The 18578-nt window shown below is 38.8% G+C and overlaps 1 protein-coding gene across 4 annotated transcripts in view; it reads left to right on the top strand.

Annotated features, from left to right (window-relative positions):
* The window catches only part of mta1 (metastasis associated 1), a 166690-nt gene that overhangs the window by 103611 nt on the left and 44501 nt on the right, over positions 1 to 18578 (top strand). For all 4 annotated transcript variants that reach the window (XM_088087862.1, XM_042501273.2, XM_042501272.2 and 1 more), the window contains one exon: positions 11400 to 11467. In XM_088087862.1, coding sequence (XP_087943988.1) covers positions 11400 to 11467 — 68 coding nt within the window. The remainder of the gene's footprint in view (positions 1 to 11399; positions 11468 to 18578) is intronic.

The following is an 18578-nucleotide window of genomic DNA, read 5'->3' as shown; positions in this document are numbered from 1 at the left end:
AGGGTTTCCCACACGTTCATTTATTTGTGGCGGACCGCCACAAATAAATCATCTGCCTACACAAATAGATTTTTGGAGCTGGACATTTAATTAGGACTGCCACTGGAATATATATATACAGTTCAGGGATTTATAGCGCATTTGGGGCAGAGAAGGCGCAGCAGAACGTCAGGCACATTGAAAGTGACTGTTCATTCTGCTGGGTCTAAACGTTTCCTTTCACTTACAAAGAGCTCCTCTCATCCATAGATGTGATCGGATCGACTGTGATTTGGATCTATAAACCAGTTATCCAGCCTTCCAAACTGCTGCACTGCATTCACAGACCCATAAAACATCATATTTTAGAGTAAGGAGGCAGACAGAATGATTTGATTTTATGATAATGTTTTTTTTTTGTTTAAAGACAGTAACAACCTCCCAATCAGAGCTGCTCAGATCTGACTGATCAGACCACAAAATGATTAACTGGTTAGTTCTCCACCCCACAACTCAAACTCAGCAAACTGCTGCTGAGTAAAAAAAGGAAGTTCAGCGTGTGCTGCGTTCATGGAGCTGAAAAGTCCTCAGAGTTCAGCCACTGCCATACTTATATTCTAATTCAATGGGAAACACTGCAGTTGAAATAATACCTTTCTCAATTCCTGCTATATTGACAGAGAAAATAGAGTTCTGTTGCTCTTGGAACAGTGCCTACATGTACCAGAATGCATTGTGGGCCAGCTACCAACACCCAACCAAATCACAGAGCAGCCTGCTTATGCATGTAGAAGAATAAAAACACAGAGGCTCCACATCTGAACCAGTGTGAAGAATTAAAGCAACAACTCTTGATTATTTTCCACAGTCAGTGGCAGCACATCTTTCACAATAAGAGCCACTGTGTCACTCTCGTGTCACTGGATGCAGGAAGAGGACAGATTTTGCAAGTGTGAACTTGGCTTTTTTTTTATACCATGCACTGATGACTTATTGCATCTACCATCAACACTGACTGAAAATCCACATAAAAGTGACACACTTTCCCATTAAGCAGTGATGCACCTGCTTAGTTTGGCTTTATTTGTTGAGGTTTTTGTTACATGTTTTACAAAATAAGGCATATCTAAATGTTTTGTTTGAGTAACAAAACTCAGCTATTATGTTGGCTCCTCAATGAAAAAATACACATTTGTAATATTTAGTGAGTTGGTGCGACTCTGCTGGTGATGCCTCCAGTTTGCTGCTGGTGTGCTGTATGTTACTTGTTTAAATTCATGGCGGCCAGGACCTGTCTTGGTTTTTGTTTTTTTCATCAGGTGATCTCATGGTGTGGTTTATGCTGCTTCTATAGGTTATATAAGATATAATGGCCTATAGCACTGATACCCAGCCATGCTGAGATTTCAGAAAAGTAAAACAGAAACTAATATGATTTTATGTAGCAGAAATGTTTTGTTAATCATCTTGCAAACCCTCAGTTTTATGCTGCGACCCCTCAGGGGTTCCTGACCGTTGCACATAAGGTGTAGTGGAAAAATTAGGCAAGATGAGATAAACTTTATTAATCCCACACAGGGGAAATTCACTCATTACAGCAGCTCAAGAGACACAAGCAAAGAAACAGTGAAAAATTAATAAATAATTTAAAAATGATTAACCCTTTGAAACCTGTAGCATCATCGCTTTCCTTGTGTTGCTTTCAGATGCCGTTTACAATTGTTTCAACATTTCTTTCAAAAACATGGGGAAAAGGCAATGAGCAATTTGGTAATAAATGTTTCACAAATTGCAAAACCTAAACAGATATAGAAAATTATTTTTCAAAAGATAGAAAAATAGGGAAAAAAGAAAACTAATCTAATTAAAATAATTACATTTTAAAAAAAGTTATGTTACAAAATTATAATATTTTTTAATAACCTTTTCCAGGTCATTTCCTTGGTTTTGTTTTCTTTTTTTTTTTTGGACCAATATTTAGGTTATATTATTCCTATCTTTGGGTTATTTCTTCTTTTGTTGCTCATTGCTGTATTTAAAAGAAATCAAGCCAATTTCCTCAGGTTTCAAAGGGTTAAACAGCCATGTAACTTGCCATTCAGATGATTCATCAAATCATTAAAAGATGTTTTTTGTGGCCTTCGCTGTCTGTCATACATTTTGTACTTTTTTTTTCTCAAGTGGCTTTTACTGGAATAATGCTGACCTTTTTTTTTTTTTTTTAAACCACTGTCAACTTTTTTCATATAAAGGACCCCTAAATTGAAGCACATTCAGTCACGGACTCCCATTTTATGAGATATTGCTTTAGGGACCTCTATCTGAAAAGGTTTTGGTTGTCAGATATCATTAAAAACAGATTTTTTAGTTGTCAACTACAATTGAGGAGATGACTGTGGAGAAAAGTGAAACCTATGATCAGTATAATCACTTGTATGAGTGTTAAGGCCTTGATACACCAAATTAAAAAAAATACGGCCTTATGTTGGGTCAGTCATGTTATCATGTTTGCACACTGACTTAAAAAACTTTCATCTGTCACTAAGTTTTTTGGAACAGGTTTTATTTTCTGTGTTTTTTAGCATCCGTCAAAAGCCTTTAGAGAGTTGTTTTACCAAGAAGCAGTGAAGAAAGTGTGGCGTGACCTGCAGGACACATGGCTACATCAGCAACAACAGAGAGCAGCAGGGCGCACAGTATCATTTTTAAACTCAAACAGCCTATTTTCCGACTGGTCAGATAGTAATATTCATGTGGACGATGTGGCAAGATGCGGGCAGAGAGCGGAGACAGGAAACAAATGTGTCTTTCAATTTCGTCTCGTATCAAGAACTTTCAAAATGAATAGAACAATAAAGTGCACCAGACTCGACGCGCAAGGTTTGTTTGCATAACGATTTTGATCGGATGACGGATTTAAAAAAAACGTACAAGTAATACAGACCTGGAGCTAGATGCATAAACACTTTTTGTTGTGAATCTACAATTCACAACAAAAAGTGTGTGTTTGCACAAAGATGGAAATGTGCACACACGTTGTTTTCATCAGGTTTAAAAAGTGGCACTCATGCCCGATTCTGTTTTATAAATCTCAGTCATTGTGACGCTGGGCACGCGTGCACAAACTTCATTTCCACACCCACACTTTACTATAAATGGACGTAGAAATGCCCTTAAACATCCCTTTGCACGTGGATACTTGTACCCCTCCCCCATCCATCAGACCTGTCAATGAGAAATTTGGTGATGTAGTTTAACTAACTGCATTGCACTGGTGAGGTCAGAGCAGCCGCCATCACACACAGCTGTGAATATTTGTGGCATTTATACCACTAATTTATCCCATTTCTGCAAACCATCATTACAGTAAAATCCTTATCATTATTAAACGTCAGGAGGATGATCAATGATTGATTCATCGCGCTCATGTTGCAACTGAACTAAAGTGCTTCATAGGATAAAATTAAGTGATGGCTAACAGGGTAAAAATACAAACAATGATGAAATTCATTTCTCATAAATAGTTAAAAATTTACTTTATAAGTGCACCTTTGATTGACATCTTACAGAGCGCCATTTAAGATGCAAAATAAAACCATCAGTGAAAAAGGCAAAAACCTTAAAAAAATGTTATCTGTCAGTCAAGAGATATTTAATCTGCTGTTTTTTTTACAGCAGCTAAAACTGTGTGTCTGACTGATCTTAAGAGTACATGCGCTCATTCTTACTGCACATTCCTCCTTTATAAATACCGGTTTATGTGTGGGGAAAGGCGTGCGCATGGCTTTTGTGTGTACACATAGTTTATGCATCTGGCCCCTGGTGTGCAAAGGCCTTTACACACATTTTGGTCACTTGTATAGTGAATTAAACAGTGAAAATAAACTATTTGCCTTTTTCCCGTGGACCCCTTTGAGGTCCCATGACTGTAACTTTCAAAATTCTCTGTCTTCACTGTTAACAACTCAGATAATCAAAAATTACCAAATCAGACGAAACAGTATGGAAACTGGAGCAGTTTAACCAGCAAGATGTAAGTGTGTAGTTTGGATGGTAAAACTTGAGAAGTGTGCAAGTGCTAAAAAATATGTTTTTTTCAGTTAGTCCTCCATCCCATTTTGAAACTTAGGCAAATTGTCATTAACTCTATTTATTTAAAAAAAAAATGAAAGAAGGCAGGAGCATCTTAACAAGAAATGTCTCCAAAATAACCAAAAAAATTGATAAAAAGTTAGGCATACAAGAAAATTACCTGAAAATTACTAATAAAGGTAAAAAAAGAAAATGACCTGTAAAATGTGCTATAATAATAATAATAATAATAATAATAATAATAATAATAATAATAGTAATAATAAATATTTTTTCTATAATGTAATTTAAATATATAATTTTGATAATAATGAATACATCCTCAACCGCCAGTTTTTTGATGATTTTTAATGATTTTCTCTGTCCCTCTTTGAGCTGTTTTTCAGGTCATTTTCTTGTCACCTTCTCCTAATTTCTTGACAAGTTGCTTATTGCCTTTTCCCGCAAGTTTTCGAAAGAAATCAAACCAATTTGCTGATGTTTCAAAGGTTTACATCCTTCTGGAAACCGTCTAAATGCAGCACAAGAAAAGTGTTGTCGATCCGGGTTTCAAACCTTTTTCATGATGTCTCTAGTTTGAGAGTTTTGCTCTTATTTCCACTGTTATGAACTCATTTGTCCACTTAACATCTCTGCTGGGCTCTTTCTGTCCGCCGCTCGCTCCGACTCCATCAGTTATCTGGTGTTTTCCCTCTGCCATCATTGCGTCTCTCTGACTGTCTGTCTCTCTCTGGCCTGGTTTGAATCAGCCCAGCAGACTCTCTTTTGGGGCTCAGTAACATGCCTTGATTGGCTCGCACAAAATTTGACTGCACTGTGACATCACAGGCGCCAGAGCCTGAGGATTGGCTGAGGCCGGGAGCGGGGGATGGAGAGTGGTGGAGGGGGGTTATACGCGGGTTGAGGCGGCGGGAGGGCTGATGGGAAAACGGAGAGACTGAGTGACGCTGCTCTGTGCCTACAGGCCCTCTCTCTCCCTCTCCCTCTCTCCCTCTCTCGCTCTCCCTCTCTCGCTCTCCCTCTCTCGCTCCCTCTCTCCCTCTCTCCCTCTCTCTCGCTCTCCCTCTCTCGCGCTCTCCCTCTCTCACTTTGTGTCGCTCTCATTTTGAGTTCCTCTCCAGCTCGCTCTCCACCAGGCTTCAGCTCCTCACATGGTGGAAACTCCAACACTCAAACAGCCCACTCTTGACTGTCACTTAACCGTTTTCTTCCCATTTTTGTTTTTTCTCGCCGGAGGCGGCAGGAGGGGACACGGGTTGAACTTGAAAGTGATTCCATTTTTGGTAACTTAAGTTTCCAAGCCAGGAAAAAAGGAAGAGCTGTGCCCAATATCCCACCTTCACAGTGACGCTAAACGCACTGTTAGACATGTTCCCATCACCAACCTCCCCCCACCCCAAAATAACGTACTGTGAGCGGTGAATCACACCCAACGCCGTACCAAAACTAGATGTTTGACATGTGGTTCTGCTTCAGTTTGAAATGGTCGTGACGCATTTTGGCTCTCGATTAATTGGTCCCTCGGAGCTGGCCGACGTTGAAGGCCGCAAAAAATACCCGTCAACATTTTCTCTGCAGTTTGTCATGAGACTCGTCCCTGTTTTTGAGTGTGAATCTACTTTTTGATCAGGGTTCTTTTGAACGTTGACAGTTATGTTTACCTTTCATGTGTCCAGGAAATGTTTTCTCTTTATAGCAGGCATACTTCAATTATTAACAGTGTGTCCAGTTACAGTACGAACATTCATATCAGTGCTTAAACCGTGAGGCGATCAAGGAGTTGATTGAATCGAATGCCAAACATACTGTTTACAGCTTTCCAACTGTGATGATTTGCAACTTTTTTCAGATTCATATCTTTGTAAATTGAAAGTCTTCAGTTTTGGGCTGTTTGTTGGACAAAATAAGCAACTTATAGACATTAACATGTTTTCACATTTTATAGACCAAACAGTGACTCTGACTCTTAAACTTTGATTTAATGTCCTAATCTAAAAACAACAGGCAGATGAATTGTTAATAGAAATGACTGATAGCTGCAGCCCTAACTTACATATAGGAAAGCATTGCAGTATCTCGCACCGTTAGCCAGTGGGAATTAAGTTCGAGGATTTGTCATTATTATCTGCCAGTTCTTTTCTTGATTATTAAATATTTATTTTTTGATCTATAAAAAAGATGAACATTGTGAAAAGGCCCAGGATAGGTCTACAAGTTGCTAATTTCCCTTTTGTTAGGCATTTCTCCATTTTATCTTCATATTTTTTCTGCACTGTGTCTCTTGGATACCTGCTGCTTATGGTCTGTCACCTGATCAGCTTTTTATAAAGCCTGTATGAGTCTGTCCATCCTGAAAACCCTGCATAGTATATCTTTAAACCTCTTTATTTATAATGTCTGGTGAAAATAATTCCCTGTACCATTTCCTAACTGAGAGCACATGAGTGAGCTGCAGCGACAAAAACACTGATTGCGTTTTTTTCTACCTGGAATTTCCTAACTGGCTGTAAGTGAGGCAATGCTGCCATTTTGAGCTAAGCTTTTGTCAGACGCCCTGTTTTCCGCAAAAAAGCGCTGCAGTGGACCAAGGATGGCTGATTTGTAAATTTACTGTACATCCTCATCCTCCTTATTTCACTACAAAAACCTAAAAAAGGTGATTGCTGGAAGTTTGTAAAAGAAGTGGTAAATTGCAAAAAACAACCTATTAGCTGTAAGCTAAATCGTGTGTCTTCTCCAGTAAATAACGCAAAATAAAATGTGTTTTCTGTTTTAAAAAAACCCAAACGTGTTAAGTAGGATAACAGCGGTATATGTTATACTATGGTTTAAAAATTGATTATCACAGCGTGTACATATGTGTATCTACTGCGGTGGAAATACATTCAACCGGAAAGGAAACATCACCTGCTCCAGATCTCCTTTCCGCCTTGAGTGCATGTCAGACACTGTTCTTCAGTGATTGTGTGATAAAAAAGCCTCTTCTGTTTTCACTGCTTTAAGGGTCATTGTAACTGACAATAATAATAATCCTGATGGTGTAATATTGTATACCATAAAACTGTTATATAAAATCTCACACCCTTACAACCTTAGTAGGAAGAAAGCAAGTATTCACCATCATAAAGTGGTTACATCTCCAGTATGATCTCAAACACACAGGCGATAGGTATGTGGTTTGTTTACGTGACTAAACAGTACTATAAATTGCTTTAAGTGCAATAACACAGATCAAATTTGACCAATATTTCTCTCATTTGTCTGGGACAATGAAGTCTTCAGGACACGTGGGCCATCGCAGACGCCCTTGTCTGGTTCCTTGATTTTTTTGATTAAAGATGATAAAAAGCAACAAATCCTCACATTCGGGAGGCTCAAAGCATCCTTTGTTTGGCCCTCTTGCTTAGAAAAATAAACGATTATCGACATTGTAACTATGCTGTGACAGACCAATTGATAAATCAACAAATTGTTTTAGCTTTAGTCAAATTTTTTTTGAGCAGAGACACCTCAGATGTGGTTCTTCACTAATGTGAGAGTCTCTCTCACTTTCCCAATCCACAGTTTAACAGCCAGTCTCCGTAACCTCTGACCTACAGGCCTGCCGCCGCCTCTCCCCTGTGTGTTTGGAGAACGAGCAAGTCCAAGATCTTGTCTTCATTTTCTGTCTCGGCGCCGCTCAATTTCAAGTTGGCCTATTTGATATTCAGCAGCGGGACGAAGATGTCACAGTGGCAGCGGAGTCTAGTAACAAGCTGTTTCAGGGTGAAGAGTAGACAGGCGTGATGTGACGATCTCTCCTCGTCTCGTAGCGATGTTGAGTAGTGAGTATGTGGTTTGACAGAAGAAGCTGTTATAGAAATTACACTCTACATGCTTTCTGAACTGCTGCTGCTGTTTTGGTTAACCCTCGAGAGGAAGTGTTAAGTTCTTACATCCGTATACAAATGGTCATGTTAGGAATTAATTTATAGAATTTACTTTGTAATACCGACTGTAAGCTTATAAGCTACTTAAATTAGAGATAATGTACATTTCCTCCCAAAGACGGGGTGTGAATCTGTTCTTTTCAGTTGTGTAAGTGTGGGTGGAGAGAGGAATACCAACAGGGAGAGCGGAGCTAAAGGTTTCCCAGTCAAAGGTGTGTGTACTCAGAATCAGTGTCTGCTTTGCATTGTTGTCTGTTGAAGATAAACGTGGGTGGAAAGATTGGTATATCTGCCTCTTCTGTCTCTTAGATAGTAGATTTCTCGTTGTTTGACAGCTAAACTCTGCCGCAAAAATGTTGATGTCAGCCGACATAATGTTCTCTATTTATAGTTCAGATGTGAAAATGATTCTTTAGTCTACAAATTGTCAGGAAATAGTAAGAAAAATGCCCATCACAGTTTCCCAGAGCCTGAGGTGATGTCGTGAAAATTGCTTGTGTTGTCTGAATAACAGTCAGAATCAGAGCTGTTGTCTCGAGACGAGTCCGAGCAATTTTGCAATCGAGTCGAGACCAAGTGCAGACTCTAATGAGAGAAAAAACCCAAACAGTCCCCGCTGAGTATTTCTCATACTTCTGTCTTACTGTTGTTCATACCAAGAGTCAATTGTATATCAAATCTCAGTGCATCCCTCTGAAATTTTTAAAACTGATAGGTAGTGTCGCAACAATCAATTTTTCAATGACTTATAAATTAATCGCCAACTAATTTGCTAATCAGTGAATTAGTTTGAGTAATTTCTTCATGGAAAAAAGTGACATTTCTCTGGTTCCTCTGGTTATATGTGAATGTTTTCTGGTTTCTTTAGTCCTCTATGACATTAAAATATATTTGGGTCGTGGACAAAAAAAGACATTTCAGGACGTCATCTTGGGCTTGAAGAAACACTGATTAACTTGTTTTTTTAACTATTCTTTTTACGTTTTATAGACCAAACAAAAAATAAATTAATTGAGAAAATAACAAACAGATTAATCAACAATGAAACTGATCATTAGTTACAGCCCTAGTAATAGGAAAAATAAATAATATGAATTTGTTTTTTGTGTTTCATTATTAGTAAAAATTGTGTTTACACCTCTGAGAAAAAAAATACTTTATAGCATAATTTTATCAGCCAAAAATGTATCTTTCCATACATCAGTCCAAAAAAGGTGTAAAAAAAAACCTAAATGAACTTGGTATAACCGAGGAGACTGGTGAGATAATAACATAAAATCATGTTAAGACCCAACTTGGGACTAAAGCTGAAACAATTACTCAATCAATTGCTCTCTATCAACAGAAAATTAGTAAACATAATCGATTGTTTCTGTAGGTGAACCATTCTTTCTGCCCAGCTGCACCAAAGTAAAAAAATCATCGTTATTCTCTGTTATTTATAACTGTAAATAAGATATCTTTGGTTTTTGTGTTTGTCAGATCTTGTATTCTGGGCTGTGGTGTAGCCAAGAACACCTAAACCGGGACCAAGTCATAATCAAAACCGCAGTGTATGGAGAGCAATAAGACGAGACTTAAAACAAGACCGAGTCCAGATCCAGATCAAGATCACTAGTCAAGACCAGACCAGTACGAGTCCCAAACTCACTGCATGACAGTAAAGAGTGGAGCATACAAAGGCAGTCCTCAAATGGATGTGCAAGATCCACAATCCCATACAAACACACACAAAAAACGAATTATTTGTCAACCTCTTTTATTGCCTCACCCTATACATTTGTGCATCTAGAAGTGCACCATGAAAAATGTCTTGATAAAATAATCAAAAGGCATTGCAAAAGGTGAATTTTATGTATTTTGTTTAATGAGCAAATAAATACAGACATTAAAAAGCTGAAATCAACTTAACCATCTTCATTAAACACACCTTTTTTGCACAGGTAATTTAGTGATCTTTCCACTGTTGTGGTCTTGATGGGTGTTGAAGTAAAATCTAGACTAGAGATTCAAAAAGTGGCCGTGAGACTAAGACCGATCTTGAGTACAACAAGTCTTGCTCTTGGAAGTTATACTGGGTTTCATTTTTCCTTTACTTTTTTCATTTGAGAGTCAGAGGATTAGCCGGGCAACAAAAACAGTAATCTACAGATTGCTTGATAATAAAAGTAATCGTTATCGATCAAGATAGATATCAAAATGAGTACTTCAACCAAAGATATTCAATTCACAATAATGTAAAACGGGGAAAATGATCTTTTCTTCGAGAAGCTGAAAACAGAGAATTTTACTCTTATTTTTATGTCCGTTCACTGCATTCTTTTTCAGGCATGCTGCAGTATCAATATTGTGGAGCTACCTGTGCCAAAAAGAAAAAATGTGGTCCAGAATTACAATATGCAGTACTGATTTCAGTTGTTTTTAACAGGGTTCAAGTGTTTGTTTTTTTTTCCTTTTAACTGTGGAAGTCATAGTAACGCGAGATAGATGTGGATGTCAGTGCAGATCCTGGGTGTGCGAGCATGATGAGTGCATGCCTAAACCAGTTAGTGTTGGACGCAGGAGGTACAGGAAATAAAAGCAGCACTCAGTGTGTATCGCGGTTATGCTGGTGGAATTTCGGGCGATCGCTGGCCTAGTCGGTCAAGAAGACGGGGCCAGGGGAGCATGGGGGAGGGGGGGGCGGAGGGTTGGAGGTTCAGGGTGAAGGGAGGATAGCTTCAGCTCCAGGCAGCCAACCAAGTGTGGGGTATAATCTGACAGCACTCAGCCAAGACACATGCAGGGCTAAGACCAGGCACCCTACCAAGACTGAGGCCTGTGGGGACATCCTGGTGAGAGCTAAGCCTCCAATGGGCCTGGAGCAGTGCCAGGAGACACGCACGCACACACACACACACACACACACACACACACACACACACACACACACACACGTGAATGCATAGTAAAGTCACACATGCGTGGTAAAGCTTGCGCAGTCTCTCACACACACCCACATGAACGCAGACACACAGTGCATGCAAACAACAACACACATGGGGGGACTGAACGGAGCAATGAGACAAAGAAAGCATGTGGAAACACGAGGCCGCGGTCTGAATAGAAAGCTTCGGAGAGCCAGCTTTGTTGTGTGTCAACGTCTCATTCAGTCGGACCTCCCAAACACAACTCCTGTGTATAAAATTTACCTAATCGAGTTAAATCGCGCACATTTGGTTGATGTCTGTGTTGCACTTTCCTGTTGACTAATTAAGCTGTCATAGTGTGGTCCAACTGGAAATCACCCTGAACATTTGGATGACCTCGAAATGCTGACTGACATTTCTCTTTGCTCTTTCCCTTTCTCTTTCTGTTCCCCCGCTCCCTCCTTCTCCCGCTTTTTTCCTCCTTCTGCAGATTATGTTTATTTTGAGAACTCGTCCAGTAACCCACTGCTCATCAGGAGGATAGAGGAGTTGAATAAGGTGAGTGTACGTGAACACATCACTAATCTGACAGCTGTACATCACATTTCATGCATCCGGCTTAACCCTGCAAGCCCCAGGTTTCCTTTATTTTACTTTAAGAGCCGAAGCTCTATGGTCGGTTGAATAGTCGCTATGATCTTGTGTAATCAAACTCTCATTGGTTGTCTGTGTGTCCACCACAGTGTTTTTCTCCAGCTGAAAGCACTAGCACTCTGTTGTAGGGCTGTACCCGACTCAGAATTATGCCAGTCGAATTGGATTTGGCTGTTTAATATGAACATTTGACGATTTATTCCTTTTTCTGTTTTTTAAATATGTAGACGACCTGCCGTTCATAAAATTCACTGGCACAAGTTTCAGTGATGATTTAAAATACAATGGAGTCCTGGGAACATATTTATGAGCAGTCAAAAATAGATTATAGACAACTATATGACGCAAGAATTTTTCCATACAAAGTTTTGAAGTCTGAGCGGGCTCCGCAGGATGTTCAGTGTTGTAGTAAATAAGCTAACGGCACTACCGATGGACCGCAAATGTGCAGAAACATTTTTTGCCACCACTAGACATCAACAAAAGCCAGAGACTGTATGTAATATGCGCTATGCATGTGCTGCTCCGCTTCATGTATGTCTGCAGCAGCTACAAAGAGTAGCGTGAAAGTCAAGAGCTCTCACTCTGCAGCAAATCTAGGAACCAGAACTTCTCCACGAGTACACTGCCCCAAAAAAAAAGGACTGCGCAACTTGAAGTAATCTGTCGACTGATGGTCTCCGTCTTATGATTCGAATCATCAGTCGGAGGGAGCACATAATCTCGGAGCACAAGAGCACTTTTGAGGCGTAGCGTTTTTCCAGCTGAGACGCTTTGGTTGAATCAGGTTGCTGTGATGCGTTACATCTGCGATAGTAAAAATGTCAGCATGAAGTGCTAGTACTTTCACTGGATAAAGGAAGAGAGAACAAACCAGCCCGTCTTTGTGGCCAGCAGTATTATTTTCTCCTCCATTGTTGTTGTTGTTCAGCAGTTGTACATGAAGGATGTGATGGCTGGTCATGGTGGTATTTGTCCAGCTCCTTCTCCGCTGGGATTGGATGGCTGGATGACAAGTGCTGTGTTTCACCCCAGGTTGAACATGTTTAAACTCTCTGCAAGGGAAAAACAGCAAACATGCAGCATTCAGCGCAGAATAATTGCCCAGCACCTCGTCATGCTGCTGGTGTTTCTAACATAAGAAAAGTGGCAATAGGACATGCAAAGTTTATGTGCTTTTCCACCAGCTACTGTAATGCTGTAATGTAATGTCATTTTTTTGGAGTTGGTATATTGAGATAAGCAGTGGATCAGCTAATTCTCCGGTCAGGTGCCTCTGCAGAAGAGGGAGCAACAAGATGATGTGATTAAAAAAGCACTAGTCAACCCTTATATGAAGGAAAACAATGGATGTTTAATTACGGAGAGCACACTGGACTGTGTGTAGACACAAGTGTGTTCAAAGCCTCCAGAGACAACAAAGAGAGTGTGCAGTGGTCAATGCAATGATGTTACACCATTATGTATTTGCCGAATCTGTTTTCATTGCACTTAGTCGCAATGACCTTTTTTTCAGTACACCAACATAAGACATGAGACACTTTATTTGTCATTGTAGATGCACAATTAAATTACGCTTGGTTACTTTCAGGCTGACAGCTGTGCACAGATGAAAAAACATTAACTAGAAGCTAAATTTAAAACATCAAAAACATTAAGACAAGATGCAACTATGACAAATGAGTCCAAGCATAAATAATAATAAAAATTATAATACGAAGTGTGTCTGAAATATCAATAAATAAATGGCAGCAGTAAATTTAAAGTGCATTTTGGCTAAAGTCATTGCACTATATAAAGTGCATGTGCTTAAATCGGTGCATAGCAGCTATGGGTCTATGTGTGTTGTGGAGGAGGGGGTGATCGAGGCTACAGCTCTTTGGAAGAAGCTGTTTCTCAGTCAACTTTTTACCTCCTCCAAGCTTAAAAACTTTTGTGATATTTAGAGATTGTTTTTCTTTGTTTCTACTCTGTTTTTTATTAGTAAACTGAAAATGCTCTTAAAAGCAGGTGGATGGAAATGCAATGAGTGTAAGTATGAGATGCCCCCGTTGCAAAGTATTCACACTGGCCTGGGTTAAACACATTTTGGTGGAAACAGTGCTATCGGGTAGAGTGCAGTGAATGGCTGTTGACTGTTTAAAGAGTAGGTAGAATTTCAGTTGAAACAGAATTTCTTTGGTTCACTACAGCCCTAGAAATTTATTGAACAGATCAGATCAGTTTTGTTACCAGTTCCTCCAGGGTTTCGTGCACTGTGTTTTTCATTGTTGTGGTTTATAAATACCTGATTTTAATGGCAGCTTTCTGAAAAATTGCGATACATTTTGCAATGTTTGAGGATTTTTTATTTCTTTTTGCAATCAAATTGCAGGGGCAATAGTTTTGATTCTGTCTTGGATTTTGAGCGTATTATTATGGGTATGTTTTCCACAGAATTATAATGTATTTGTGATGGTTGGGAGTGTTGGGGGGGCAACAACGTCTGATCACTGCTGATCAGTTGTTGCTGCTGTTCGATGCTGCGCTGAAGGATTGTCTCCGTTCTCTCCTCCTGCACAACACAACGTGATCTCATCACTACTTGTCATATCACAAAATCCTGGATGGACTGTAGTTCTGACCATATATCTCTTTTATGAAGTAAACCTTTTGTCATTTTTTTCTGAAACTGTCACTACATGAGACATGATAATCTGTGGAAAAAATGATATCCCTCCTCCTCTTTCTGTTGCCTCTTATGGCATTTGCTAGATCTACTACAGCTCACAGAAGACAACAAATCAGAGCCAGGGAGTCTCTGATGCAGCTGTCAATCATGTCAAACTAGGCAGAGCTGATGAAATATGATTCAAGGATCTGTAGGGTTGCATGCTGAAAGTTGGAGATTCGAATCATCAGTCGGAGACCCCTCAGTCAACAGAGATAGCATCAAGTTGAGCAGTCGTTTTTTGTTTTCTTTTTTGTAGTTAGTGTGCTGTGCAGTGTGCTTTTGGGGACGTTTTGGTCCCCAGACTTTGCTGCGGAGTGAACGCTCTTGACTGTTACGCTACTCTTTGGTAGAGGCTGCAACGTCTGCTGCTGGGGCACAGAGGAAGAGAGACTCTGCACCGTGACAATCCGACATAACATAACGTTCTCTCTCCTGCTTAGAAATGGTCAATTTACAGCTCACAGCAACTTAAAACGGGGCATTTCTGGCTTTTGTTTGTTATCTTGTGTTACCAAAAAATGTTGTTGCTTATTTGCAATCTGTTGTTAGTGCCGTTAGCTTTTTTACTATATTACATGAATGCCGCTGTCACACTCAATGTCCCGTTGAGCGCTGTTCGAACTGTAAAACAATCGCAGAATATCTGTATTAAACGGCTGAATCTGATTCCACTGACAGTTCTGAGTCGGGCACAGCCCTAACATTCTGGAACTGCATTGTCTATTTCTCACCTCAAATGTTTTCAGAAACATTTTTTAGTGCACTGTTTAGCTATAAATGGAGAAGTTTGTGATCCAGTCGACATGTTGGATACAGTCGAATAGAGTTCTAAGCACAGCGCACTGGCAGGCCCATTTTTCTTTCTTGAATTAATGGTTAAAACGAAAAATTCTGACTACTATATGGAAATTGCGGCACACTGACACGATTATTCACAACATCAAAGTCACTATTTACTTAAACAAAACGATTAATTGCCAATAATTTGTGTGGTCGTCATCACTGATAATCAGACAGCATTATTAATTAATGCCAGTAACTTATATTAATCGTTATTGTTAAGGACAAAAAAGAGCGAATGTGTGCTTCAAATAGTGCATATCTCTCCTGCGGTGAAAGCAGTAAAAACAGTGTTGCATTGATGATAATGTGGCTCCGGCTGCTGTCTGTTAAATCCCAGCCGGCCGTCTCGTACATTGTTCAGGCAAAGAAGCAGAAAAAGAGGTCTGTCTCTGTGGACTAGTTACAGGTGCCCGCTGTCTGTCCCCTGTCCCAGGCCTGTGCAGGATAATATGGAGGCTGTTTAATGTGATTGACACAGAGCTCAGAGTGAGCCCTCTATTCTGCCTGTCACTGTCAGTCTCTCTGCTCCTCTGGGATCTCCGGGTTTCTCTTCCATAAGGTTCCAGATACACGTTCAGAAAGTATACAACAGTTTCGGGAAAAAGTCTTCTGACAAACGCCAGCTGCTCAAAATCACTGAAAAACACACAAAATTAAGAATGAGGCTGAACTGACTGAATCTGTGAGACTTTGTCTGCAATGTCAGTGAACAACAAGTCATTGTTTTTGTCTTGGTGCCACCAATGTAAGAATTTCATGATTTTATCAAAAGGTTAAATAATCCAGGGCTTCAATTAATGTTTTTTTCATCACTGATTATTTCCTGTGTTACTCTTATGTACCGTAAAGTGGAAGAACATGTTATTCTTTTATTCTGATCACATGTTTAACAATTAAAGAGAAGCAGTTGTTAGCAGTAATGTAACTAAGTGCACTGACTAAAATACTGAACTTAAGTAAGAATTTGAGGTACTTCTACTTTACATGCTACTTCCTGCTTCTTCTCAATACTTCAGAGAGAAATATTCTACATTTTAGTCCACTACAATTATCTGCTAACTTGAGTTTAACAAAATAAGGTTTTTGCACTTTTTTTTCTTTTTTATTGTTATTACTGGTTTTGTTGCATCTGTTTGAGGCATGTTGCTGGTTTGTGATGTGTTGGTAATATGGTGCATCTTGTATGTATTATTTTAATGCTATAAATATAATGTAATTTTTTTTCTATAAAATATATGAAAATATACAAGTGCAGCTAAATGATTCATCAAATGATTAGACAGTTGATTGGCAGCTAGTTTGATTGTAGCTTCTCAAATGTGAGAATTTATTGCTTTTCCTTTTAATTATTTTGATTTATTCATTTTTTTCCTGCATTTTAGTGCTTTTACTTTTAATATTCACATGCATTTATTTCTTTATGAAATAAATGCATATATGTAAGTGTACTTACATACTTTTAGTTAATTAACATTTTCAATGCAGGACTTGTACTTGTGACACAGTATTTTCACTGTGTGGTATTAGTACTTCTAATTGGGTAAAAGATCTGAGTACTTCCTCCACCTCTGGTTGTTAGCAATGAAAATCTTGGGCCTCAGGGTCCTTCCAAAAATGCTAATTAGATATTTATGAAAAAGAAAATCATGCAAGTAAAAACTAAATCTGAACCGAAGACATAAATAGTGCAAGTTAAATTATATGACTAAAATACAGATGTAAAAAAGTACTATAGATTGTGTGAAAAGTACTGAAATTGAATAAAATGAATTTAAACTGGACTCTAGTAAATGTTTACACATGATGAGAGTATAAAACATTAAAATAAATAAAGGTAAAGTGACAGTGTAATGGTAAAACTTCATAGTGATGGTCAGGAGCAGGAGAAGTCCTCTGGCCTGCAGGACGAAGCTGTCCCTGAGCCGGTGCGCTAAAGGACCGGATGCTTCGGTGGCGTCTGCCAGACGGCAGCAGGCGGAACAGTTTGTGGTTGGGTTGATCGGGGTCTCTGATTATCCTGTCGGCCTTCTTCAAGATGGCCAATGTGCAAGATAATCGTGTCTAATTGCTTGTTTCTGTCTGACACTTTAAGAACAAAGATATTCGGTTTATTATCAAATAAAAGACAAAGGAAATCAGAAAAAACTGACAGTGCAGGAGCTGGAAGTTTTGGGCATTTTTACTCAAAACGACTGACTGAAACAGTTAATTGGTTATCAAAATGGTTTCTGATTATTTTTCTGCAAATGACAAATCATTTAATTGTGCAAAAAAAGTGTGACAATAACTCATTAAATCAGCCAGTCGAACATTCATTAACTTTTCTGCTTTACTGCCGCATGTTTGAAGGAATACTTCAGCCCCTAAAGGATCATTTGTATGCCAGCCATTCCCCATGTTATGTATGTTATGTTAAATTTAGGAAGAAAACTTGTAGAAATCTAAAAACTGAGAAAATTCTGGATGAACTGAAATCGTAGACGGCCGTATTTAACAACAGCAAAACTATATCAAAACACCAGTTTACTGACTCTCACACAACTCGTGCAGCATAATCCAAGTCTCGTTTATCTCGTCATGTGCTCAGTACTTCCCAAATTTCACTAAAACCTTACTGTTTAAAACTCATTAACAGTCTCATGCACAGACAAGAAATAGGGATAAACCAATGTGTTTTTTTAGGGATGATTACGATATTGATTATTATCAAGGAGACTAACTAACCAATATTTAGAACCGGTGTACATTTGCAGTAAAAGGTAAAGTCTTTGTGTCAAAATTTAGAAAAAAACACAATTTTAACACAAAACTTTGCTTAAATGCCTTTAGGATTCTGTAATAAATGAAATAGTGTGCATGTGTTTGTAAAGTACTGCATATTCAACATGATAAATAAGACGTAGATTACACTGCACAAGTTGAGTGAGAGTTTGGTAACAGATGTTTATAGTTTTGCTTTTGTTACTTCAATTCATCAATAAGTTTTCTTCCTGAATTCAGTGTAGTATTTGATGTGAAAGAACTGAGGTGAAGTATTCCTTTATACAACACTTTGATGCTTCCCTGTGATCAGACCAGACCTGTGATTACCTTTTCTTTGTTTCTTACACATTTTATCTCCCAGCCTTCATCTCTGTTTGCCCTCTCCAGTTCCTCTTTTAACGTCTGCTGTTGTTTTCTACTTTAATTGGGCTGAAGTTATGTTTACAATTTGAACTTGCATGTACATATTTATGATTTTTATAACCAAAATGCAAAAGGGAATCATACTCGTAATTTTGCCAGACTTTGTCAGACTGCTTTGTGATGTTTCTGAAATGTCAAGATGACATTAAGTTACTAAAATGTAATGAAATCAGCCAGGTGCTGAAGTGCTTAAAAAAGATTGAAATCTTTATTAAGTTCTCCATTTTGCCGCTCGGCTGCCAGATGTTTAAATTGAACCTTGATGGTATGATA

This window comes from Plectropomus leopardus, chromosome 14 (assembly GCF_026936395.1).
Source record: "Plectropomus leopardus strain MGB_pleo_1.0 chromosome 14, ASM2693639v1, whole genome shotgun sequence".
NCBI lineage: Eukaryota > Metazoa > Chordata > Actinopteri > Perciformes > Serranidae > Plectropomus > Plectropomus leopardus.
Note: the sequence above shows the minus strand (reverse complement) of the source record. Positions and strands in the feature narration are given on the sequence as shown.